Here is a 26,119-nt window from a genome sequence, read left to right as displayed (position 1 = left end):
GCTCCACTTTACCCTGAAACCCTAAAATGGTCAAGGCAGAGGGAGTTTCCTTCCTGAGCCTGGTACTGCAGGAAGTTTCTTCCTTGTAAAGGGGAGTATATTTCTTCCCACTGTTGAAAAAAGAGCTCAGAGGAAAGTTTTGGACTATTTGATGACATTTGTTGAAGAAGAAAATGTGATTTAATTTTTATCTTACAGCTCATCCATTAATTGTTGCAGCTCTACTGATTACTATGGTACAGCATTACCTGGGATACATAGTAGGCTCCCATCTTCAGTCAGGTTCTGCTGCTGTTGCTGTGAAAATTGTGACTCTTCATCAAATATAATAATAATAATAATAATAATAATAATAATAATAATAATAATAATAATAATAATAATAATAATAATAATAATAATAATAATAATAATAATAATAATACAACTAAAATTAAATAAATACATTTTGATATCTTAGTATGTTATCCTGATATGAATGCACAACGTATTATTACATTTTAATTACTTTTCATTTTTACTATTAAACTATTATTATCATTATTGTTTTATTGTTTTGGTTGTTGCTGTCGTTCGCTGTAATATTCGATTTCGAGGTTTTGGAAGCCGATTCACTTCCGTGTCTTTTCCCGGAACTGATTGGTTGGCATTGGCAACGTTTTAGCCAGCTCTAACGGCGTACCCAGTGTGTGAATAAAGAAATCGAAAGGAACGATTATACAAAGGTTTGTCGCCTTTCTCGTCTCTCGTATACTGGGAAGCTTGGAAATATTGTTGTTGGGCTGACGTGCCTCTAATAAATACGTTGTAGCCGAAACGCTAATGAAATATTAGCTGTTTGAAGCTAACGTTGCGCCAGGATAATGTAAATCAGCAGTTAGCTAGCTACAAGGCTAAAGCTAACTAGCTGGAATTATTGTGTCAGGAAATCTATAGTTAGCTGCCCCCCAGATCGCAGCTGTAGGGAGATGCATGTCTCTAAAGTATTTTAGAGGCGATGCTTGTTGATAAGAGCTGCTGGTTGGTGCTCTGGGTTTGGCTCTGGAAGCTGCTGCTAACATTACTGAAGCTACTCTAGTCAGAACGTAAACAAAAGCTCCTTGTTCAGCAAACGTCAATATTTGCGCTTTTTTCTGACACGTAGCGCCCCTGAGCTTTAGATTACCTCAGAATTTACGAATAACTCATATTGTTACGATTGTGATCTGACCTCATTAGAAGATATAGTTAATTTTAAGTGACTACTTGGACGCTGACTAGGAAATGTTTCTATGTGGACTAACCAGTATTGTCAGTAGTTTAGTACCTCTGCAGTTTTAGAGGAAGTTGTTTGACAAACTGCTTTACAAAGTCGTCATAACAAGCTTTTGTTTTTAATTTATCATAATAGGTAAATACTTACAGCATCTTCTAAAAGAGATGACAAATGTCTTACAGTAATTAAGGAGATTCAAGAGTTCTTATTTGTCATAATCTCTTACAATACAGCCAGTGAAATGCACAGTGACCGTTCCACTAGGCTGTACAATAACTACAAAACATTATGAAAAACATTTCTAAAAAATATAGTCATGAATAATGAGGAGAAAAGACACTGTGAGACAAAAGCGCAGTGTTTGTTATGCAAAAGCTGAAGTCATGTGTGTGTATGTTATGATTATGTATAGAGTGTGTGTGTGTGTGTATGTACATCTGTATGTTAGCCACGTTTTTCGGTCAATAGATACGATACTTGTTAAAAATATGATGTACTAAAACTGTTCATATTTATACATTTACATTTGATGGCTGAAAACATTTTTGAGACTACTATTTTGTGCACAAGCAGTATATGGAAAGTCAACAGATAATACAAACTGAATTACTAGTCAACAATGCCGAAGAAAAAAGTTTGCAAAATGATGGGAAGGCAGTTGTCACGGTGCTTAAAGAAGAGGAAAACAGTGAGAGCCATTACTAACCAGCTTGGTATTGGCGAAACAGCTGGTCATTGCAAACTTTAGAAGAAAACACAATGTGGCTCCACTGATAACTGCTAAAGAAAAGCCAGAAATTGTGCTCACAGTGGTCTAATAGTTTATGCCAAAGTTGTATGTTTGTGTAGATGTAACTGTATGTACACTACCAGTCAAAAGTTTGGACACACCTTCTTATTTCATGGTTTTACTTTAGTTTCATGACTATTTACATTATAGATTCTCGCTGAAGGCATCAGAACTATGAATGAACACACATGGAATTATGTAATAAACAAAAAAGTGTGAAATAAGTCAAAACATGTTATATATTTTAGATTCTTGAAAATAGCCACCCTTTGCTTTGATTACTGCTTTGCACACTCTTGGCATTCTCTGGATGAGCTTCATGAGGTAGAACCTGAAATGGTTTTCCAACAGTCTTGAAGGAGTTCCCAGAGATGCTGAGCACTTGTTGGCTCTTTTGCCTTCACTCTGTGGTCCATCTCATCCCAAACCATCTGGATTGGGTTTAGGTCAGGTGACTGTTGAGGCCAGGTCACTCTCCTTCTTGGTCAAATAGTCCTTCCACAGCCTGGAGGTGTGTTTGGGGTCATTGTCCTGTTGAAAAATAAATGATGGTCCAACTAAACGCAAACCGGATGGGATGGCATGTCGCTGCAGGATGCTGTGGTAGCCATGCTGGTTCAGTGTGCCTTCAATTTTGAATAAATTCCCAACAGTGTCACAAAAAAAACACCCCCACACCATCACACCTCCTCCTCCATGCTTCACAGTGTGAACCATCCATGCAGAGACCATCAGTTCACCTTTTCTGTGTCACACAAAGACACGGCAGGTGAAACCAAGAGGAAAGAACCAAGGAAGAGTGTGCAAAGCAGTAATTCAAGCAAAGGCTGGCTATTTTGAAGAATCTAAAACATAAAACATGTTTAGACTTATTTCACACTTTTTTATTTACTACATAATTCCATATGTGTTCATTCATAGTTTAGATGCCTTCAGTAAGAATCTACAATGTAAATAGTCATAAAAATAAAGAAAAAACGTTAAATGAGAAGGTGTGTCCAAACTTTTGGCTGATTGTGTATGTGGGTTCTTTATTCATGTGGGAATGCTTAAGTTGTCACTACTGTTTATTGATAGAATTCAGCTGAGGACTTGAACCTTCGTATCCTTCAAATCTACTCACCACAGAGGAGCGAGGAGCGAGTACAGACTGCAAACAGAATGACCAGGTCTGAAAAAAGTTACAGTCCTTCTTATACAATTGCAGTTAGAAACGGGCCAGTTTTATTAGTGATCATGTTTCATTAAATACAGTATTAGGTATGTACTGCTTCAGCCATGACGTACAGAGGAATGCTCATTTTAGTGTAGAGTAAACCATGATGAAAGGACTTTCGACAAATAAGTATCTGCTATGGTGCTAATTGTGATGTCTTCATGTTTGTAAAGCTCATCAGCTCCCAGGATGGTGAATAGTTACAAGAGGACCTCAAGCCCCCGATCCCCTACTAACAGTGGGGAGCTCTTTACTCCAGCACATGAAGAAAATGTGCGCTTTATACATGATAGTAAGTATGACATCTGACAATGATGTGCTAAATTACCTACCAGTCTAATCTAAGGATTTTCCTGCAAGACCTCTCAAAACTAAAACTGCTGAAGTCTAAGTTTTTTTTCTTTCTGTAAGCTACTAACATTTACATAAACTACTACAGGGAAGTAAACTTTGACTTGTTTAGATCTTTAATGTTTAAATCTCTTATCTCTGCACATGGTTGCCCACTTGAGTAAAGTGGGAGATCATCAATAGGTCTGCTGTAGCTGACTCATCCTTTGGTGTTCCACTACTGCAAGAGTACTTAATTCAGATAAGTTTTCTTCAGTGACAATCAGCTGTAAACTAATCGCACTGATAAAGGCAGGCTCGTTAACAAAAGATTAAGGACACTGCATGTTGTGTAAGTCAGAACTTTGATCACGTTGTGCAGTGTGGAGCATTTAATCACTGTCCTGATCATGTTGATCAAATCAGATGTAAATTATAGAAGGGAAATAGCTGAGCAAATTAAATTTATTCAGAAAGAAAAAATAAAAGGTTTGTGATACTGTAGCTCATATCAGTTAAATCTTGTGCAAAATCAATAAAAATATTGAAAAACCCATAGCATTTACCTTTATAAAGAGCTTTATAGATTGCATCTGTTACATTAATTAATATAGTATTGGATCCTAAGCATTACACTGTAGCATTTAGGGGCATTACAGGATTTTTGCCATTTTAAGTTAACTTTTCCTCTTCACACTGCAAGAGATCACACTTACTTCTACTCAGTGATGAGTCTATTCTCGTCATTTGCAAAGCTGAGGGAACTATTCGATTTTAATTATACGTATTAGGGTCAAACGATTTTGGAAAAATATCTCATTGCGATTTTTCTGACAAATACTGCAATTGGAAGTTGATTTGTAGTTTCAATTTGTGAAGTCACGCCTCAGGAAAGTATTCACTGTGTAACTGGTTTAAAACATATGAAGGAGCATGACCAAACTGGAAGCAACATAAATTTGTAAAACTGCTGACACAACAATTTAAACCCTGTTCAGTTTGTGATTTGCTTATTGCATTGTTTCATATTGTGATTTCAATTTGAAACCGATTCATTGTTCAGCCCAAATGTGTGCTATGCATTTGTGTATGAGTATTTCACTGTTTTCTTGTGTTGTCATTGACTGTTAACTCTACAGAAGTCATGTGTATATCCTTGAGCCCTAACAAACACATCAAATGCGTCTAATTTCTTAAAACCTCTACCTGTAGATCAGTGGAATAATGTAAAATAGTTGGCAGAACTATTGTCACACATCCACATGCAGGACAAAAACAAAATAGGGTCCTACTGACAAAATAATACTCTGTTGTGCTGCAAGAGGACAGAACTTTAAATGTGAACTTTTTAAGTCCTGAAAAATATTTGTGGCAGGTTAGAACTTCATAAATGTAACATTGCAATGTTTCCTTTAATCTCTTCCAGCCTGGCAGTGTGTGCTCAGAGACATCAGATCAACACAAAATAGTGAACGTAATGACCGTGGACCACAGGAGTATGTGGAGAAGAACCCAAATCCTAACCTCCATTGTAAGTAACTGTGTAATTTAATAAGTGGATTTTGTTTGTATGTCACAGTAAAGGATTAAATCAGCCACGTAAAAGCCATCTAAAAATGTATTTCTGTCCGCTCTTGCAGCTTTCACACCAGTGGACCTGAGTGACCTCAAAAAACGCAACACACAGGACTCTAAGAAGTCCTAGTCTTTCTCACAATGATCCTGTCGCTTATTTCCTCCCGTTATTCTCAAGAACTTTTTCCTCCATCAGCCCTTTGTCAGCCAGAAAGTTAGCCCTGTTGGCCAGTCTAACGCAGAATGCAAATCTCATTTCTAAACTCTGGACGGTTGCAACCCTCACCTTTATTGTCCTCTACAACTGGCTAAGAAGAAAAGAACTGGGATTTCAGGGAGCAAACACTCTCCCTTCTCTTGGTTCATATTTTTCCAAGTCACAAAATCTTCATATGTTTATTCTTTTTGTGGATGGGACTGATGCAAGCGTTGATCTAAATTTGCTGACATCCAATGCTGAGGTACAAACTGTTGCTCCACAGGACACAAAAGACTGCAGTCTTAAATACAATACTACTACCACTTATATGACTCTGGAGGAAAATGTGAAAGGGCTGACTTCTATTTTTTTCTTTTACTTTGTTTGTTTTGGAAGATAGACTGATAAATTGTAGAAGTAATTGGAACGGTCACATTGGATATACACTTTAAGGGCAAGTTTTGGAAGCCAAAACACGGTGTAGAAGGCCAACGTTTTTATTATATGTTTTCTTGCCCTTGGATGGACTTTATTAAGTAGAGGCCTCCCCAAGTACGCTGCCCTTGGTTAACCCCCTCCCCTAAGCCTTGAAACAAAATGTTGAATAAAAGACTTTTACAGTACATCTTCTTGTATTTATCCCACATAAACATTGTCCAGATTTAATCTGGCTGTATTTTCATCACATCAGACATCACTTAATGCAACTATATGAATTTTAGGAAGAATAATTTTGCCCTAAAATTGCAATGTGTTAAAGTTGACACTAAAACAAATTTCATGTCTGTTATTTGAGGCATGATTGTCTTATTAAAGCCCCTCATTTTAGAGCTTCAGCTAGAACAAGTAAAACTGTAATTTCTGCTTTAAATGACTTTTAATTATCAGAATAATTGTAGATGAAGTAACTTTCAGCTGTAGTTTATTTTAATCTATTCAGAAAGCCAAACTATGAGCTATAGGTATTGCTAATATTGACGACAAAGTATATTTGCATAACAGTACAGCGGAAGGGTGTCAGTGTTTTGATCATGCGTATTACGTGATGACGTATTGTGTACGTGCCTTACGTAACGTGGCAGTTAGTCTATATCCTGTAAACGTTGGCTCATTGTGTTTTGTCGTCGGTGCAGAGAGCACTACGCTGTGGAAGGACAGGGAGAGGGACCAAACGAGTCTAGGGCGTTTTTTTTATATATATATCGTTGACAGTTTAGCATTATTGGAGCAGCATAATGACCGATAAAATGGATATGTCCCTAGACGACATTATCAAGCAGAACAGGCAGCAGAGAGGCGGAGGACGAGGTGGAAGAGGTCGAGGGCGCGGGGGCTCCGGCGGCGGCCGTGGAGGAGGCCCTGGGCGTCTTGGAGTCAGCGGCGGTGGATTTGGAGGCCGAGGCGGTGGATCCGGCCCCATGAGGAACCGACAGAACATGAACCGCGCTAGAGGCAGACCAACGCCATACAGCAGGGTATGAGAAAGTTAGAGGAATTGGCAGAGAAAGGAAAAACCTTCGGCAAAGCTGAAAATGCCTGGGTAACCTCCTTCTGTTCTCCAGTAGGCTTGCTAGCTAATCCACTAGCCAGCATGCTAGTCGAGCGAATTAAATGATTGCTAACCGCCGAGTGTCCCTCAGAGGAGAGCTCTATAGTTTGCGGTTAAGCATTAATGGAAGTTGTATGCATTATGTGTCCCTTCTCCCACAACCCATGTGTGTTACATCATTTTTCAAGAAGAGGCCTTTTGGAGAGAGCGGTTGTGTTAGCCATGTTGGCTAACTAGCTAAAGTTGGATCTTGAAGGCCTCGGCGGCGCCATTTTGCATCCAGCACCTTAAATTAGAGCTAGTCGTCCACGGTCAATAACGATGCTTTCCACCCCAAGTGTCAAATTGATGGTGAAAGGAAACCACTACATCGAGAAAGTTCACCCGCAAATGATTTTTTACTACTTTTGGGAGAGTAGTTTTTGTCCCAAGTCCCTGTGCAGCGTCCAGGCGGCCTTTTGTTCGGGAGTGGCTGGCGGGTTTCACAACAAGGCCTGTTGGGTGGCTTTTCAACCAGTGTGGCTGTTGCTTGTGGATGGATCAGTGGACTTCAACCCCCGATAGTTGTTCATATAAGTCAAATCTTCACTCCCTAAATGTGAATGAGTATCTAGACAAACCAAACAAAGCACCGGTCAAAATGGCGTGGTCTCAAAATGGACGCTCAGATAATCCACGCTTGCATAGCGGGGATAGCTGGCCCTTTTTCTAATTGTTTACATCCCCAACATCTTATGGACACTTCCCCTTCGTGAAAGCACCTTTCATGGCTTGGTAAAGAACTCTTGAGCGGGCCAGGATACATGGTGCAACGCTGGAGGCAACGCTGCTTCAGATGGCGACCCCCCCCTCCTCCTGTGTACCCGAGGATCATATCTGGAGGGCCTTTGGTGGAGGCGCAGATGGCAAGAGAACAATGGGCAATTTTGGTAGCTAGTCTGGCAAGTTTTCAGGGTTTATTATATAGTTTGTGGGTGGGGTTGGGATATTTAACTCAATCTGCTCCATAATGATTTAATCATTGAATAAATGCATATATATTGATTCAGCACATGCCACTAGGCCATGTAATTTTACAAATTCCAATATATGGGTATATAGAGCTGATAGACAACACATCCCCTTGCTTGCCTAGTTGTTTGTCTTGTGTATGTCCTTCTCCGTCTGAACTGATTCACTTGCTTGTAGTGATGGGGTGGGCAGGGAACATTGGGGACCCTCTTGGGGGAGCTGAGCACCCTGGCCATGTTGGAAGTGGAACCCCTGCTTGCCCCAACACCCAGCCGTGTGGACTCTGTGATTGACAGAGGCAAGGGGATCCTGAAGTCAGCAGGTGCGTTCTCTTTCGTCTGTTGCAGCCTAAACAGCTTCCGGATAAGTGGCAGCACGACATGTTCGACAACGGCTTCAGCGGCTTCAATGGCGCTGCTGGAGGTGGCGGAGGAGCTGGTGTGGAAACTGGAGGGAAGCTCCTTGTCTCCAATCTCGACTTTGGGGTCTCAGATGCAGATATTCAGGTACCTGGAGTTTCATTGTACATACATTTGTTTATTGAGACAGGACTGTTGACGTCCATTTGGTATGCTAAATTGAGTGGGGCATAGAAACTCAGGATTTGCCTTTTTTTTTTTTTGTTTTTAGGAACTTTTTGCTGAATTTGGGACTCTGAAAAAGGCTGCAGTCCATTACGACCGATCAGGAAGAAGTCTGGGCACTGCAGATGTCCACTTTGAAAGAAGGGCAGATGCTCTCAAGGCCATGAAACAGTACAATGGGATCCCACTTGATGGTATGTCTCAAAATCAACTTATATTCAACTGTTGTTTTAACTACGTTGCCCAAGCTGCCTGTGCTGCCCAGGCTGCTGGACGCAAAGGAGAAAGTTCTCCTGTGTCCCTAGAGCTGTCCTGCTTCTTAATTCAGCTCAGTAGACTTTTATTTTATTTAACACACACATCCTTTTAATATAGTTTTTAAGAGCACTGTACTATCCCATACATGAGGAACAAAAAAAGCACTTTAAAATTACAATGTTCTTTTTAATGTTATTGTGTCTTTGTATGTAATTGTCTTGCTTGGTTGTCTTTTTTTAAGCTGCTTGTATTTCCTTTTCAATTGCCCCTTGGAGACAAATAAAGTTTTTTGAATTCAATTTAAAGACTGATTTTTTTTGCTACTTTTCCAAACTTTGCAAGATGTGACTATTATGTTTTTGCTATCTGACTTAAAGTTATATTTTCTGTGTGGTGGATTAGTTGACTGTTACTACTATGCCACTTTCCTGTACAAGTTGTGAAGGATATGATCTCTCTTTTTAGGGCGGCCTATGAACATACAGCTCGTCACATCACAGATTGACACACAGAGGCGACCTATGCAGGGGTAAGTGAACGTTTTTATCTTTTTATTCAAAAAATGTGACTCAAAGAAATTGTGGATGCCATTTGTGATGCTTGCTTTGCATTCAGTCTGAACAGAGGTGGTGGAGGCATGAACAGAAATCGTGGTGGCGGCTTCGGAGGCATGCAGAGAGGCCGAGGAGGGCGCGGTGCAGGTGGTGCCAGAGGAAGAGGGCGAGGCGGCCGTGGTGGTGGCGGCACTAGCAAGCAGCAGCTGTCAGCAGAGGAGCTAGATGCCCAGTTAGATGCCTACAATGCCAGGGTATGTTTATCTGTCATGATGGAGCCTGTCTTTAATTAAACAATGATGTTTCAGCAGCTGTCTAATTTCATTCTGTTTCTTTTCTCAGATGGACACCAGCTAAAGAAATCAAGCTCTTCCTCACCTCTTCCTGTCTGCACAGCAGAAGGGTGTTGTTACAGATGTGCAAAATATTTTACACTTGGTTGTCTTCTGATGTAATTGAAATTATTGTTCCAACCTCTTCTTTTAAATGCTCCAAAGTGTTTTTTACCAGTATTTTTTTTTTTTCCCGTTTTTTTTTTCTGATGAAAATGGTTTTGGCTGTAGGTTATAGAACTGGGTTTTCCCAGTTCTTTCTTCTACCCTGTAGTAAATGAAACTTGTAATAAAAACCTGCAGTGCATATTAACCAAATGAACTGTCTCGTTTCTATGTTCTTCTGTCTGTACCAAAATGTCAATTTATGTTGAAATCAAGTCTATTAGAGACCAGGGGCTTGAGGTTTAGCTTTTGATTTAATCTGTGATATCTCATGAACTGAGTGGCTTCAGTCTTTGAGTAAACATACATACAACACTGAATTATTTATAAAAGAGATGCATAAAAGCCATAAACCTATTATAAGTGGCCAAGCATGTGAATCCTAGCAGCTACCAAAGAACAGATACAGATTTTAAAATAATAAATAAATTGCAGTAAATAGAAAATACTGGGCTCAACCTGCAGTATTTAGTTGAAAATGACTGAAGACATTTCTGTAACACAACCACTAGATGTCGTCCTGCTCTTCAATAACGACTCACCGTAATACAACTTCATTTTTGAGCCCGCTGCGTTTTGAAATGTACTTTGGTCAGTTTATGCTTGCCACGCGTTTGACTTACAGAGTCGATCACTACTTGTTACCCTGCTGGACAGGAACTTCTGCAGTTAGTTTAGCTGCTGTTCTAGAAATGTCACATCAAAGAATAAGTTAAAACTAACGGGAAACGAACAAGGTGTAAAGTCAAATGTCAAGATCTGCCGGAAAAAAATGTTCTGCAAGCCCGCGCCTGTCGCGGCGCGTTTTTTTTTCTAGAAGCGTTTGCTCGGATGCAAAAAGTTGAAATTGTGAACAAGAACAAGTTCCGTTTAGGTTTTCATCATTAAAGTTAACGTTGTCGTCCCAATTAATATAATGGAAGAGCATTGCAATTTTCTCAAAACCAGGACAAGACAGTAGCTCTGACAGGGCAAAACGTGTATTATAAAAGATTAAAAGATAAATAGATAAGTAATAAATATAGCTACAACCTGCTGTTCGGTGCACCCTTGTATGTATAAGAGCTAAAGAACATACATACCATAAAAGTCTAAACCACATGCTGAAAAACTTATACAAGAAGCAAACAAACGTGCATGTAAAAAAAAAAAAAGGAAAAAGCGGCTTTGTACTGAAAAATGGTAATAAAGAACTACTGTGCAGTGATCCTTGTGCAGAGGAGCTGAAAATAAGTTTTTGAAATATAAACAAACAGTCTTTCTTATTTCCCCCCTTGATCATGGAAAATATAAATTAATTGATATTTTCTTACTTTTTAATAATCAGTAATGCCCTGTTAAAGTTATCACTATCACTGATGGGTCCCTAACATTGTTAAAACATTACAAATACAAATAATGAGTTCAAGTAAATATTCTGTATATAGAACGGACATAAAGCACTGAAATAAGAGTTTTCATAATGCACATAAAAGTGTTGGTTATAGCTGACATTATAGATTAACATGCAAGCAACAATTTAATTATACAGTAGAATCATGTGACGCTGATATTGTATATGCTGTCGAGTAGTTTTATTTATAGAAATATGTCATATTTTATAAGGTAATCAAATGATTTTTGTGCAAAATCTTATTTTTCAAGTTACCACACATGCATGGATAAATGTAATATAGCAGAGTAAGTCATAGAATAACATCTTCTAAAATAGTTTAAAGATATAAAGTAACAGAAATACACAGGTAATAAAATGCAAAATTGTACTTTGGTAAATAGTTAAATAGCTTTTTTTTTTTTTAAACTAACAGTTTAAATGTTTTGGAAGTTTTTTGTCCCCACGTTGAACATTCAACGTGTTGAATTCATAGACTATGGTTGAATTTCTGTTTTCTAACTTTCACTGTGCTCTTATTTTGAAACTGCCGGACCGGACATTATGTCTGTCAGCGGCTCGAGGCTCAGATTTTCCTCCGCAGCTTCACTTCACTCTCATTCACAGCAGACTGTCCCAACCAGCCAGCACTGTAAACGGTAAGAGTTGATAAAACACTCGGTAAACTCTTTTAATAATCAGTTTTAGCCTGTAAACAAACTGCTGTGGCTAAATTAAAAAGAGTTTCAACACTTGATACCGAAATAATGACTAACTTAGTGCACGGACGTGACTTTATAAAGGGAGCGTTTTGTTTAACTTACCATTTTTGCCTTTTTTTGATCAGGTTTTTGCGTTTTGTCGCACTATTAATGCCTCAAAGGAGTTATTGGTAAGTTATTGGAAAGTTAACCGCCTTCAGTGAGGGGTGCTGCGGCTCGGTAGTTGTGAAGTTCCGGGTGTTGAGCCTGGTTTTGGCTGCTCGTGTTGACCGTTAGCTAGCAAAAATGTCATCCACTGAGCTAAATAACACCTAAAATAAACCGATGCTATGATTAGTGAAGCAAAAGTTCACTCAAATGAATCGTTTCATCAACTTTTTGAACGTGTCCGACCGTCATGTGCCGTTTGAGGAACAGTTTCTGCCACTTCCTGGAACTCAGCTTTCAGTTTGAATTGGCTCACACAGAAAACCAGCCTCCATTTTGGCTTTTTGACGGATCTCACAGTCAAGTGCAGCTACATCTCATTTAATCGATATCAAATTAGCTTCCAGTCACTCTGTACTTCTGTGTGATAGGTAAGCCGTGTGCTTGGCTGAATTGCTGACTTCTCTAAGAGATCACCCAGCCCGTGAATCCTCCCTTTCCTTCCTCTCTCTGTGTGTGAGAGATTAATAGCCTGGAGGAATCTGTGTTTTTCCCTTGTAGAAGCTGGGAGAACTTGTCTAATTGTACGTTTATGTTATGGACTTCTCATTTGCTTCACCTCAGCTTGAAAACGTGCAACCTTGCAGGGGTGGCCGGATGTCTTGTTTTGCAGCTTTCTTTTTCCTCTGACCTGAGGAGCTAGAATTAAACACTAAAGCTTCAATATGTAACATTTTTAATATGTTTTTTCCTGTAAAGCATGTGTTCAGCAGCTCGCATTAGGCAGAACAGGGTCTTAACCAACTGCCTGAGTTGTAGAAGGCTGTCCAAATGTGCTTAATCTTGTCGTTTAATGCACTTTTTAAACTAAGTCAAGTAAAATACTCAATCTGCGGGCTACAGTTTCACAGCGCAGCAATTAATGTGGTTTTGTCTATTTCATATTATCACCGTCCGTTTTTCTCTGTGCTGAACACTTTTCAGTGGTCATTCTAAGCCAACCATAACGAATCATGTCAGTGGCCTCTTCTCTTTTAGCAGAGTTTCTCAGGGGAATAGATGCAGGGATGCTCGCCAGCCCCTCCACACAGACCACTGTGTGCTAGTATCAGTATGTCCTCCTCGCATTGTGTGGTCCTCCTCAGCCAGAGTGAGGCCTTCCTCAGCTTCAACAGCCGCCTTGAGAAGCTGCTTCACTCGGCAATGACGACCCTTGGTGTTCAGGAATGTCTATCAACACCATTCATTCAAATTTTATCTTTTTTTTTTGCTCCAGTATTTTGCTCGTTAATTACTTTTGGTTGGCCCTCATGTTCACACAGTCTATTGTATAACATCGCATTGTTCCTTTTCCTGAAGAAAACCATCATGCAGCCGTAATCCCACATTGTGTAGAGCACGTTAACTCCATCGAGACTGTTACCCAGGGAGGCAGGCTGAATCTGGGCATGTTGCTTGAAACTCCTGTCAAGCAGTGGAATAAGCCCTGACCTTTCAGCTGGCACCTTGGCTCTCCCATTCACTCACAGCTTCCTGCTGCTGTACGCAGGGATTTTTCACTGGCTATTTTTAAAGCTTCCTATTTTTTTTGGTTCTTCCTGGGATAGAGTCATGTTTTGTTTCTTTATCCCTTACGGCCTCCCCTCGGTGTTGCTTGTTTTATTTATGACCAGATTAATCTTCATTATGGAAATATTAATTTCTGTGAAACCCTACAGACTTTCTCTTGGTTGTTAAACAGCTCTTTTGGCCACTAGATTTCATTTAAGCGATAAACACAAACTCAAAGCGCATTTACTAGCTGCTCCGTCCTTAATTTTCATCTCACTGCATTCCTGTTGTTTTTGTTTTTTTTGTTTTTTTTTTTCACGTCCTTGTATATTTCTGTTAAGGTTAGGTTCCTCTGCATTGCATCAACTCTACCAAGAACCCTTGGTGCAACACTTCCTCAAAGTGTTTGTATGTTTAACACTACATCCTCAGCTTGATGGGACCAGCTGGATTTGATCTACCAATATAACATCTAGCCAATTCATTTGCAGTTATATTTTTACAGTGTCTTTCAAAATTATTAGTTGAGGTTATCATTATAGATAAACATTAAGTTAATGAGTTGTGCTTCAACTTTGCAGTGGTGTGGTTTAGCGCACTAAAGGATATGATTCATCAAGGTCTCGTTTCAAAGAGGAAGTGTGCAGTAATGTCTTGACAGACAAAAAAGGGCATAGTAGCAGCCAGACATGCAAGACATCCTCTCTTCACTTACTGTGCTGCTATTTAATTGCAATTCCATCAAGTATAAAGGAAAAGTCATTATCCAGATGGCCAATATAAATACGTGTTCACATTGTTTTTGGTGCGGCTCAAACTTTGATTCTATATAATTTTTTAAGTTGAAAAATCTATTGTGTTTCTTACTCCATTTTCTACTCGGATAACTGAGGAAAAACTTAAATATATACAAAGATGATAGTAGAAGAAAAATGTAAAATGACTTGATGCAAATACTATCTGATTTACATCAAATTCTCATCAGTTGTGTGCGTGAAAAGTTTTTCAGTGTGTTTCAAAGGTACTGAATACAGGATGTGGGCATTTCGACAGCTCAGGTTGCCAAATCATTTATTCAAAACAACTTAAGGTGGGCAAAGGAGTGAAAATGTAGATGTGAAGAAAATGAGCACTGCCCCTGTACCTGATAAGCTCTTACTAAAGCAGTGGGACAGAGAACAGGAGTGTAGCAATATCACGTGGGTAAAAAGGACAAATCCAAAGGTCTCAGGATCACTGAGTGTTGCATGAAAGAGACTCCTAACAGAGACCAGAGAGGATCAAAGCAGCTGTAGATCTGTGAGCGATGCCTTCAATAGAGAGTTGAAGCTGAGAGCTAAATGTCACTTCACAAAGGTTTCACACTTACTTTTAGTGAAGCTTGAGTCATGTCCTGCTCTCGTCTCTGAGGGAAATGTGCACTTTGTTCAATGTAACAGTAATTCGGGGTGTAAAGTATCAGCTGTAAGACTTCTTGATTTAATCAGTAAAGCAGCTGTGGTTGAACTACAGAACTCCTGTTCTGGTCTGTCTGGTTGCCATATGCTTACTGCCTTATCACTAGAGTAACTTGCTAGTTAAAATACTTTTGTGATGCCAGTGTTGGGAAGAACAGAGAATGCCTTCTTTGTATTGAAGTGGCTGAGCAGGGATACATTCAGGGTTTTCAGTTTGCAAATATTTGTTTCTTCTGTTTTACACTTTGATGTGTTTTTTGTTGGTTCTCCTCATGTGTTGCCACTGGCCTGAACACATAGCATCTATTACATTACAAATGGCTCGAGACAGAGCTTAGAAGATTATTTCAAATCTTTATCTCCTTTATATTGACTTAAACTCTGGTTAGGTGGTACTGGTCTTTAACTTCTAATTTTGACTCATATAGTTTCATAGTTTATTGTGAAATGATGACTTTTGAGTTTATTGTTGGTGATGTCAATATTTAAACCAGGAAAATATCACTACAAATTTTGATGTGATGTCCAAACATGTAAATGTAAAATTTGTATATTTGCTATTTGTTTGTTTTTACCATGTTTTGCTAATTTTAGATTTTTCATTTTACTGAAAATTGGATTTGCGTCAGTTAAGTGTAATGCAACCTAAAACATAAGGTACAAACATTTCTCAGAACTGTATTGATATATATCACAATATTGTGATAACCAAAACTCCCCAAAGTTATCGAGTTTCCTGTGTCACTATGTCAGTGTTGTAGTGATACACAGTACCTCCCAGTTCTACACTGATTTTGCAGCCCTGACTGTGCAGTCCACTCAAAGCCTGTATCATCTCTCAGGGATTCCCTGGTCCCTGATCAGTTATCTTCAGTAACATCTCGATGGCACTAATGACTCTTTTCAAGAGAATCCTCTCAGCACTGACACCTCCGAACACTTTTCCTCTCCTGTCCCTGAATGCCTTGTTAACCATAATCCCACCTTTCGATAATCGTATTGCTTAGACTTGTTGCTTAGGAACAGGCCTAATCTCAAGCCTCAGTGGCTGCGGAGCCTTGTGTTTCTGTAAATTTGTACTGCTTAGTCCAGCCAAGCAAACCGATTATCCTCCTGTAAAAGAGAGCTGCATGCAGGACTGTGCAGGTGAAGGTTAGCAGACTGAGGTGAAAAAGTTCAACAGCACATCCAGTGTTTGTTTGCCTGATCTCATGACCTCAGTGTTGCTTCCCAGCAGGCTTAACAATGACAAGGCTTTTTCCTGTCAGATTAGTATGTAGCCACAACTGGCATTGTTGTAGCCGGAAAAAAATGTGTATCATTATGAGGGTGGTGATGTCAGTATTGTTAAAAGTAATCTATTTTGTGGAGCCAGTTGGCCTTTAATTTGCTGAATCAACAATTTCATACTTGATTAAGATGGCATCTCTAAGTGATGTGGTTGTCTGCAGACATTGCACAACACACTTGGAAGCAATTGTTAGTGTTGATGTTGGTAAGTGTGGTGTTGTTGACAGTGGAAGACCTCAGGGAAACTGCACTGGCTTATACACGCTAAGAAATTATGCTCATACAGCATGAAGCAATACAATGAATCAGCATAGTTTTCTGCATTAATTTTGGTAATCATATTTCTGATCAGCCAATGTATTGATACACCTAGAGACAAGTTTTAGAAATTTTTCCTACCTTTTTTCAACAAAATCCTTAAAGAAGCGAACGTTCTCAAATATTTGATGCTGTCTAAACACAAGTTGCCATACAGTAATGTTTCTTAACATTATAATTAAATGTTCCTAAATAATTAAAGTTAATCACAGTTGAAGAACAAATCGTAGCATGTTGGAGAAGGTTTGTCTGAGGTTTTTAACTCGCCCTCGATTTGCCTTTACAAAGTAATTACAAGTTACATTAAACCTGGTAGGGCTGCAGCTATCGACACTTCTCACCATCAGTTAATCTACTCTTCGTTTCCTCGCGCGATCGTCGAATCAAAAACAAATACTTTAAAGGGACTTTGCTGAAAATAGACTTCCTGTAGTAGAAACTCAATGCAACAAAAGTAAATACATGTGATCAATGGCGCGCATGTTAGAAAACCTGTGACCAATGGAACAAAACTGAGTTCCCTTGTGATTTCCAATTAGACCAACTGCATGAAATGACTTGTCAGCACCAGAACATTCTTGATTTTAGAGCAATGGGTTGTGTCTTCCTGCATGTCTGCATCATGACTTCACATGTAAAAGAATTGCCAGAGGAACTGATATATTTGGTTGTGAGATAAAAGAAAGGGGAAAAAAAGGATACAGGAAGATCATTGCAGTAATCAGGAAGTATTAAACGAGCCATAGTACGTCTAATCAGGGTCTCAGTGGGAGTCTTTTCAGTCCACCACTTGCACAGTCTCACTTTGAAAAACGGTTGTGCAAGCACTTTAGACCTTGCACAGATATTATCAATAGAAATCAGTTTTTTTGACAGCTCAGAGTGTTAAGGACATTGCATGGCACCACACCCTGTGAGCAGCATCTAAGAAACAGCCCTTGTTCTCTCTTCGGCACAATACTGCAAAATTAAACTTTGTTAAAGAACATGAAAAGAGGCCTTCTGAATTTTTAAAGCACATTGTTTGATCAGATGAAACCAAGATGAATTTTTTTCGGCAGTAACCTGACCGTGACTACCACAGTGAATGCATCGTCTGACAGTGAAGAACGGAGGTGGGAGTTTAGTGATATGGGGCTGCAAGAGTGCAAAAACAATTTATAGATAGCATAAGGAGTACCAAAATACTGAGTAAAGAGTCACCAGATCTTTGACAGACAGACACTCCAGCATGATAATGATCCAAAGCAAATTACACAAGAGTTTATTAAGAATAGTTAAAGCTATGACCCAGCCAAATATGTTGCCTGACTGGAATCTAGTAGAACACCTTTGGAGTTTTTTTTGTTTGTTTGTTTGTTTGTTTTTAAGAGGAAGGTCGTGCAACACAACCCTTCCAGCAAAGAACAGCTGAAAAAATAGTCTCTGAACTATGATGGTAAATCTCTCCAGAAATTTGAGCAACACTGGAGTAATGAGTCTGTCATGAAAAATGAAGTATTGAGGTGAGAAAAAAGATGTGAATTTGAGTAATGAAATGTTTGCATTGCATCGACTTCCTACTGCGTAACTCTAAACGGTTAGATTTTAATTTTGCATAAGAGCAAGTACCCTGCTGTTGAACTTACAAGTACTGCAGTTTCTGTGAGGTGATACACTCTTAATACTGCACAGTGATGGACTGACTTCTATTGTACACTGTACAAACATGCAGAAATTCGTATTATGGGGCTATAAAAGAGGAAGTTTTGACTTTGAGTGCTTCTCCAAACAGTTTTCAGATGAGCAACATGTTGGTTTTGTTTGACTGAGTGCTTACTCCTGTGTGACAATTTCGGCATACTGCAGCTCACCACAAGGCAGTCACAAGGAGTACAAGAGTCGAGCAAAGGAAGCGAGAGAAACAACCTGTTTCTTGATACTTGAAGAACGATATGACGGCATCACTGTGCTATCTGGTCATGTTTTCCTTTCTCTCATTCGCTCCAATCACTAAACACTCTAAACACAACTGACCAGCCAAAACACACTACTGGCAGAGAAGGAATTTGTGCTTTTATTGGGAACACAGAGGCCCCATTTGGGGAAAAAAAAAACTGTGCTGTGTTGTCAGTCCTGCTTGGCTAATACCCAACTGTATATGGAGGCACAATAGAGCAGAGTTAGACACACAGACAGAGCAACAAACCGGTTTTTGTGTCGTCTGTTTACAGCAGTGTGATTTATAAGGGTTGGTCAAATTGAGCAGTGTGTCAGGGTGTATTTTTTGTGTTGAGCAGGTGAAGTCGGCCTCAGGAGGCATCAGTGGTTCTATTAGTCATCTGGAGGCTTTGTTGTGTGTTTGAATTTGACTGATTTGTTGACTTGCCTGTTCTGATTTATTGTGACATTTTACTTGTAACAGGGAAAAAGCTGACTATGAATTGTGAATTCAATGTGAATGATTTACAGTACCTTTTATGACAAGTATAAGAGCTGAATAAAGAAGCAATTAACATTCCAATCTTCCTTTTTCACTTAGGATGGTTCCTTATGTAGACTTGATCACATTGTTTTTAACGCTGTAGCATTGATCTTGTTTGTTTTCAAGAGTACACTTTAAATTTTAATTGTGATATGGTCTTTTCTGTGTTGTGACACCGGAGATTCATGCTTGGTCAAATTCTCTGTAATGCAGCAGGAAGCGAAGTTCTTTCAGCATGCAAATGTCGAAAACATTCAGGATGAGAAGTTTGAGGGCATAGCTGTTTGTTCGCTGAGAGGAATGTTTTGTCACAGGAAAAAAAAGGGAGGTCAGATTAATAAATAAACTGAATGTGACTGACCCCAAGAATGTTGCTTATGTGACATTCCTCTGTAGTATCACTCCTCGTAATTTATTAAAAACATTTAGGCTATTTTGATTTCCCCTGGTGGATCAAAACTACCAACACTGTCTCAACAAGGACTTACTTTGCATTTTGACTTTGAGAACATCTCTGAGACCAATCAAGTGATTCATGTGTCGTCAGTTCTGTGAGAACTGCAGGTGGAACAAGACAAACAGGCAAGTTTTATAGGCATACTGTCATCCAGCTGCTTGTTGCAGGTGTTGATTAGTTTTGCCTTGCACATGTGCACCAGATGTTATAAATGGATAACTTTGTTTTTCCGCCGTATTATTATTTTATCTCCAAGCACCTGTATATTGTCAGTAAATGACAGTGATCTCCTCACTTTACTGTGATATCGCCTGCTCAGAATCGGTGCCCTTGCATTTAATCAGCAGTGACTGTAGTGTGACAGTGCAGCTGGGTGTAAGTGGCCATGCTAGCTCTGCTGTTTTTCACTTGTTCGCCTGCTGAAGCCTGACAGCAGCTTTTGGTGGAGGAGGGGGGGACAAGAGAAGCCTGGACCTCAGATAATCATCAGCTTTTTAGACCACCGGCTTCTGTTGTGTGTCACTGCTGTGGCTTTAGGGAAACTGGCTCCACATAGGGTAGATTGTGAGGACTAGAGTGCCCTGGCTTTTGTCTGATAGTGTGTGCACTTGTAAAGCCACACTACATAACAGTCTCCTGACGTATTTCAACAAGAGCTGTTTGCTGTGAAGTATATGTTAGCTGTTGAAGAACCTATACACAGCACGGTCTGTGGACAAATGTGGAAGTTGCTGTGAAGTGCCACTATGCTTTATTGTGTATTGTAGTGCTATAGGTTTGTTGCAAATCACACATAAAATTTTGGAATTGACTGTGATTTATTTGTTTATACATGAACTGCTGGTTTAGACTACCAGCACCCTCAGGTCAGAGTTCAATCCGTAATAATCTTCCAGCAACCGGATGTCTAATATCCAAGGACTGTTTTGCTTCACATGAAGATTTAATTAAAGCGAGAGTAAGAACGGAAGGAATCTGCCATCAATCCTTATTACTTTATGTTCCTGTCATCTAAGCCTTCCTCTCTGCTGTCACTTTCTTGCTGTGATTAGCACATCATGGCAGAGCAGGAACCCACACCAGAGGAGCTGGCAGCGATTGCAGCAGCCAATGAAGAGAGTGACTCTGTAGTCAACTACAAACCTCCCGCCCAGAAGAGCTTACAGGAGATCCAGGAGCTGGACAAAGATGACGAAAGTCTGCGCAAGTACAAGGAGGCGCTGCTGGGCAATGCTTCTGCTGTTACTGCAGGTTGGTTATAGTTGTTCATAATCCTTACCAACTTCTAAAACGAAGTGTAACCCTCATTCTAGCCGTTACCAAAAACGCATAAATAAGCAGACATTTATGCATTTTGATTTCATTAATCAGTGCAGTGATCTTGTTGTAGGTTATTTCTGTAGAAGTGAAATGTGTCTTTGTGTATCCTTCACATTTACTAAAAGCCTTTCAAAGTTGTTGTTCTGTGTGTTTGTGCTGTCAATAGAGAAGGATGTCGAACCTCATTTATTTGTTGTGAAAACAATTCAGCTACTCTGAGTATTGAAAACTATGAAGTCACAAAGTTGTCATCAAATGAGCAAACAGTAATTATCTTGTTTTTAATTAAACTTATTTTGGTATTTTAACAGTATGACATTTGGTGAGATAGAAAAAAAGGTTATTGTTTTGTTCTTCGCAAAGTAATGTGTTCAACAATTAGTCAGCAAAAAATAATTAGTAGTAAAGAAGACCGATATTCTGACCCAATACACATTTGCAGAATAACATATCTTTCTTTAATCATTAAACAATTAAAACTAAAAAAAAAATTGAAAAATGCTGGATGTCTAATCCAGTAGTCAGTCATGCAGATAATCAGTCAATCCCTAGTTAACAAAACTACAGATTTTATATCTCATACAGTATGTTGGTAATAATAAAGATACATTTTTTGAAAATATTTTATTTGCATATATAGGTCCTTGTCATTTCAAAAGCCTTAAATAACTGAACATAATGCAATATGGAGAAGTTGGACCAGAAAGCTAATAAAATGAAACGGAGCTTGCTTCCTTTTTTCAGTCACAAAATAAACACATGATAACAGGCTATTTTATGAACTTGTTGACTCAGATATTTTGCAAGATAAACTTTTGTTTTAAGACTCAAATATTGAACCACTTTCATTTACTGAAAAGTGGAAAGTGTGAAACAGTCCAAATCCTTATATATAAACCAGATCAGGCTCCTATCTGCAGTTTTTCAGACCTCCTACTAATATCCATGTTAGTCCACAAATGTCTCAGAGATATATAGGCAGCATTTAACACTCACCTTTTTTCAATTGTTTTTTTTTTCAAACAAAATATAAAGTAAAACAGAAAACATACTGAAGTTTTTTATTGTTGAGGGTAAAACATTACACAAGGTACTGTATAATGTAATCCCATACAGTAAACTCTTGTGTGTAAAAAGGTGACATACTCATTAAAACAAAAAAGCACAGTTGATGAGAGAGATTTTTTTTTTGCAGAATTATAATCTGTTCACATTTCTCTCTGGTGCTTTACTTAAATTACTTAAATGATCTTCTGGTCATCATTTTTGATTTGTTGACTTTTTTCTCCTGGTCTTAGATCCCAGCGTCCCCAACGTCCAGGTGACACGAATGACTCTGCTATGTGAGACGGCGCCACAACCTCTGGTCCTTGACCTGCAGGGTAAGTAAGATATTGCAGTTTGCTCTGTGTGAGGTGGGAGGCTGGACAAAACTCACCAGAAGATGTTAGAGAGAAAATAAGTCATGTACAGTTGTCATCTGAAATATTTTTCACTTCTGTGCACAGAGAGGAAAGCCTCTCTCAGGCAACTGTCATACAAACACAATGAAAGAATTGTCTCCTAGTAATATTAATTGTAAACAGTAATCACTGCCATCCTTGTGTGCATATATGGTCCAAATGACCTGCTGGGTCATTAGTCTAATTACTAATGACAAGACTCCTGTGTTTGTGGGTTAATAAGCAATTTCCTGGTGACTCTCCTGCCTCCCTCCCCCTAGTGGTCACACTGAGCTACAGCAGAACATAAGAGCTGTACTCGCTACTAGTGAGTTTCCTGGTGGTCAGTATTGTTACTGCAAGGTTGTGAAACTCAAAATTCATAAAAACACTCTTTGTTAATTATCCTTCAGTGCACTTTTATAACACATCTCAAAAGGCCTGGGAAGTGTTCGAGCTAATGTTATGTTGCATCTCTTGACTCTCACTTGACTTTTCCTTTTTCTACTGTATTGCTTTTCCACAATAGGAGATCTGGAGAACTTCAAGAAGAACCCATTTGTGCTGAAGGAGGGAGTTGAATACAGAATAAAGATTAACTTCAAGGTAAGAGAGTATAATCTTTGTCAATTCCAGCAGTTGTTGCTGGTACTCTTGGACATTTTTCTGCAGTTGTAATAAACTAATCGCTGAAATGGGAAAGTGTTCAGTGGGATATAATGAATGTTGCCTTTTGCAGGTCAACAAAGAGATTGTGTCGGGCCTGAAGTACAGTCAGCAATCATTCAGGAAAGGAGTTAAAGGTAAGGATGTACCAGTGACTCGATTTATCCTCAATTTGCAGTTCCTCGGGTGGTTTTTGACATAGAAATCGCCATTTACGAGTTCAGATTCAGAAAACTTTATTTGTCCCCAGGGGGCAATTAAAAAGGGTAAAAAGAGTATCTTCTCTGACTGTCTACAATGTGTTATCACTCATTGTTGATCTGTGAAACGAGACCAAGACCTACTGGGACCCTAAGCAATAGGCCAGCACTTTTTTCTACTCTTTCTTTTTCTTTATTTGCTGTTGCCTTGTTTACATATTTGTGCTAAGCTAACCAGCTGATCATCACTGTGACTCGATATTTAATGTACATATACAGCAGCGCTAACAAATGATAATAAATATCCAAAAATCCCCAGATAGTAAATGATAAAGCTGCAGGCCATACTGTATGTTTAGATTTGTGGAGAACTTTGTTAGCTGTACTTGTTGTTGCCTATTGGCAGTGTGTGCTTTGAGAATAAATAGAATAAGAAAATGCTATTGCAAGTGCATGGGCCAGACATGGCCATCGAACAGGCCGGTGGGATCTGGCACTGCACCATGTAGTTCCTAAAGCACCTCCTCTTTTTGCATTCTTCATATGGGATGGAAATAAAGTAACGTTGGTTCAGCACGTCAATCAAAGCAAGAAGCCCTATTCCGCTATTTATTAGAATAAATTGTAAGTGGAACTTGACTGATTTTTGTCTTCATTTGATAAATTTGCTTTTAGCAGCAGAAAATGTAGCATGAACTTTCTGTAATGTGGAGGTAATAATGTGCGTATTATCCTCAAGAAGTCTCCTACAACCCTTTTTCTTTCCCCTCTTTCTGACGTCCAGTTGACAAGTCTGACTACATGGTTGGTAGCTACGGCCCCAGACCAAACGAGGAATACGAGTTCCTCACCACCATGGAGGAATCGCCCAAAGGGATGCTGGCCCGCGGCACCTACAACATCAAGTCCAAGTTCACCGATGACGACAAACACGACCACCTCTCCTGGGAGTGGAGCCTCACTATCAAGAAAGACTGGAAAGACTGATTCACCGCTCGCTCGCTCATTCCATTAACGTCTTCCTCTGCTTTGTCCCACTTCTTGTTCTCGCTGTCATTCCGTGATTTCTCTCTGGATCATGTGTTGTTTTAGGCTTTTGCTCTCTCCGTCCATCAGCCCCCTGCTCTTGCAGTTTCATTTTCTCTTTCCAAATTCCAATCATGGCATCATTCCTCCTTTAATTCGTTCACACCCACAGTTCTGATAAGTATTATATCCTAAAAAAAAATGGAGAAAGCAAACAGTGTCCACAATCCAGATTTTCTGGTGCTGGTTTGTTTATAAAAGAAAAAATGAGAAAAAAAATAGTATCTGTGAACTTGTCTTGAAAAAGCGATGTGATTTCCTATTCCCCACGCCACTCTCTTTTCTTCCTCCCTTTTCATTCCTCTTGATTTTTCAGATTGTTTTGTACAATTACCATAATCTGCCTTGGAAAGCATTGTGCAGGAAGCAGTAATGCTGCATGCACACGGTCGCTGTAGGGTCATTGAGCAATCTTTGCTGGACACAACTCTTGGACGCAGCCCTCCTAAAGCCTTTGAGCAGATTATTTGTACTTGGGTTGTGTTAAATTATTTGGAATTCAGGCCACCTCTTTTTTTTCAAATAGTTTAGCACCCTGCAGACTCTGCTGAGAGAAAAGGGGAAACCATTACCTCTAAGCCTTTGCGACCCCTTGATTTAGTTGTGGCTGTTCCCGTCCTGATCAGGGTATTTTAACAGTTTTATTTCTAGCAGCCATGTGGCCTTAATAACAACCATTAGAAAGAAAGAACCTAGTTGAGCCATTTGCCTTCACAATAAATTCTATATTTGCCAGACCATCATGTGAGCCTGTTTAACAAAACTTGTAATACCTGGACAAGGAATCAGGACTAAGGACTTATTCCTTATGTCTTTATTTCAGCTTTGATGATTTGTAAAAGCCATGACATCAGCTCCACTTGTAAACACCTTCTTCATTTTGTTGTCTTAAAATCTATTAAATTACCTTTCAACATCATTCACAACAACTTGAAATATGAGAATCCAGGTTGTACTTATGGTTTTCTACCACCAAATGTGTCCTCTCTTGTCCATGAGGACATATTTTTCAGTGTGTCTGAGGTGTTTCCTCAGCTCATTGACCTGATCACAGGAACTGTTAAAGTGATCCCCTTGTATTACTCTAAGTTAAAGATTAGCACTGCTGACTGTGCCTCCACTCTTACAACCACATGCTGCTTCTGCTGACTCTCCGGCGCTCTGTGCTCAACATCGCTGAGGTGAAATTTTGTCTGTAATTGACTTTTGAACCAGTACAGAGACAGTCCTCAACCAGACAACGATGGTTAACACATCCTGCCATGGTAAAGTGTTTTATCTCTTGTCTTTTTTTTTATACACTCCATAAGTATGTGAATAATGTCTGTCTGTTTGGCTTCATTCAACTCTCGTGTCATGGACTGATGTTTTTCTCTGTGGCTTGGTGAGACTCGATGTGTGCTACCTGTATCAGTTTACTGAGCTCCTGTGTTCACATTAAAGTGTTCAGATTGGGAAAATGTGTGCATTATGTTTTATTCAGACTTTTAATAACCAAACAGAAGGTTGTCACTGTTTAACCTGCTTCATCCCTGAGCACACACATATTATGTTATCTGGGTTATTTAGTGAGTTGTGTAGCTGCCCTTTTGTGCACAGAAAAGAAGTGTGATTTGACAAAGCCCAAAGTCAACAGTAAAGTGAGTTATTCTCTCTTTACCTGCCTTAAATGCCTTATTTGAAGTACATGCTTGTTTTCTGTTAGTTATGTCACCACATTTGTGTAAAACCTGACTGGTGGCTAGGTTGGCACGCTATCAAACAAGGAATAAGGAGTTGCATCTGTGTCTGCCATTCTTTCCTCACTGA

At 39.3% G+C, this 26,119-nt stretch overlaps 3 protein-coding genes across 3 annotated transcripts; all 3 read left to right on the top strand.

Moving 5' to 3' along the window:
• Positions 1-629: 629 nt before the first annotated feature.
• On the top strand, positions 630-5,988 carry mcrip1 (MAPK regulated corepressor interacting protein 1). The gene is made up of 5 exons (XM_023265428.3): positions 630-725; positions 3,123-3,214; positions 3,435-3,553; positions 5,018-5,122; positions 5,232-5,988. The coding sequence occupies exons 2-5, from the start codon at positions 3,207-3,209 to the stop codon at positions 5,294-5,296; spliced, it is 297 nt and encodes a 98-aa protein (XP_023121196.1). The 5' UTR covers positions 630-725; positions 3,123-3,206; the 3' UTR covers positions 5,297-5,988.
• Positions 5,989-6,476: 488 nt separating this feature from the next.
• Positions 6,477-9,971, top strand: alyref (Aly/REF export factor). The gene is made up of 6 exons (XM_023265433.3): positions 6,477-6,840; positions 8,273-8,431; positions 8,556-8,703; positions 9,233-9,296; positions 9,383-9,575; positions 9,664-9,971. The coding sequence occupies exons 1-6, from the start codon at positions 6,601-6,603 to the stop codon at positions 9,676-9,678; spliced, it is 819 nt and encodes a 272-aa protein (XP_023121201.1). The 5' UTR covers positions 6,477-6,600; the 3' UTR covers positions 9,679-9,971.
• A 1,784-nt stretch (positions 9,972-11,755) lies between these two features.
• On the top strand, positions 11,756-25,770 carry arhgdia (Rho GDP dissociation inhibitor (GDI) alpha). Its single transcript, XM_023265408.3, has 6 exons — positions 11,756-11,849; positions 20,649-20,847; positions 22,215-22,298; positions 22,888-22,964; positions 23,098-23,161; positions 24,009-25,770. Exons 2-6 carry the CDS (start codon positions 20,655-20,657, stop codon positions 24,209-24,211), a joined length of 621 nt encoding a protein of 206 aa, XP_023121176.1. The 5' UTR covers positions 11,756-11,849; positions 20,649-20,654; the 3' UTR covers positions 24,212-25,770.
• Positions 25,771-26,119: the final 349 nt, after the last annotated feature.

Source organism: Amphiprion ocellaris, chromosome 19 (genome assembly GCF_022539595.1).
Source record: "Amphiprion ocellaris isolate individual 3 ecotype Okinawa chromosome 19, ASM2253959v1, whole genome shotgun sequence".
NCBI lineage: Eukaryota > Metazoa > Chordata > Actinopteri > Pomacentridae > Amphiprion > Amphiprion ocellaris.
The sequence above is the reverse complement of the archived record's forward strand: the minus strand, read 5'-3'. Positions and strand labels throughout refer to the sequence as shown.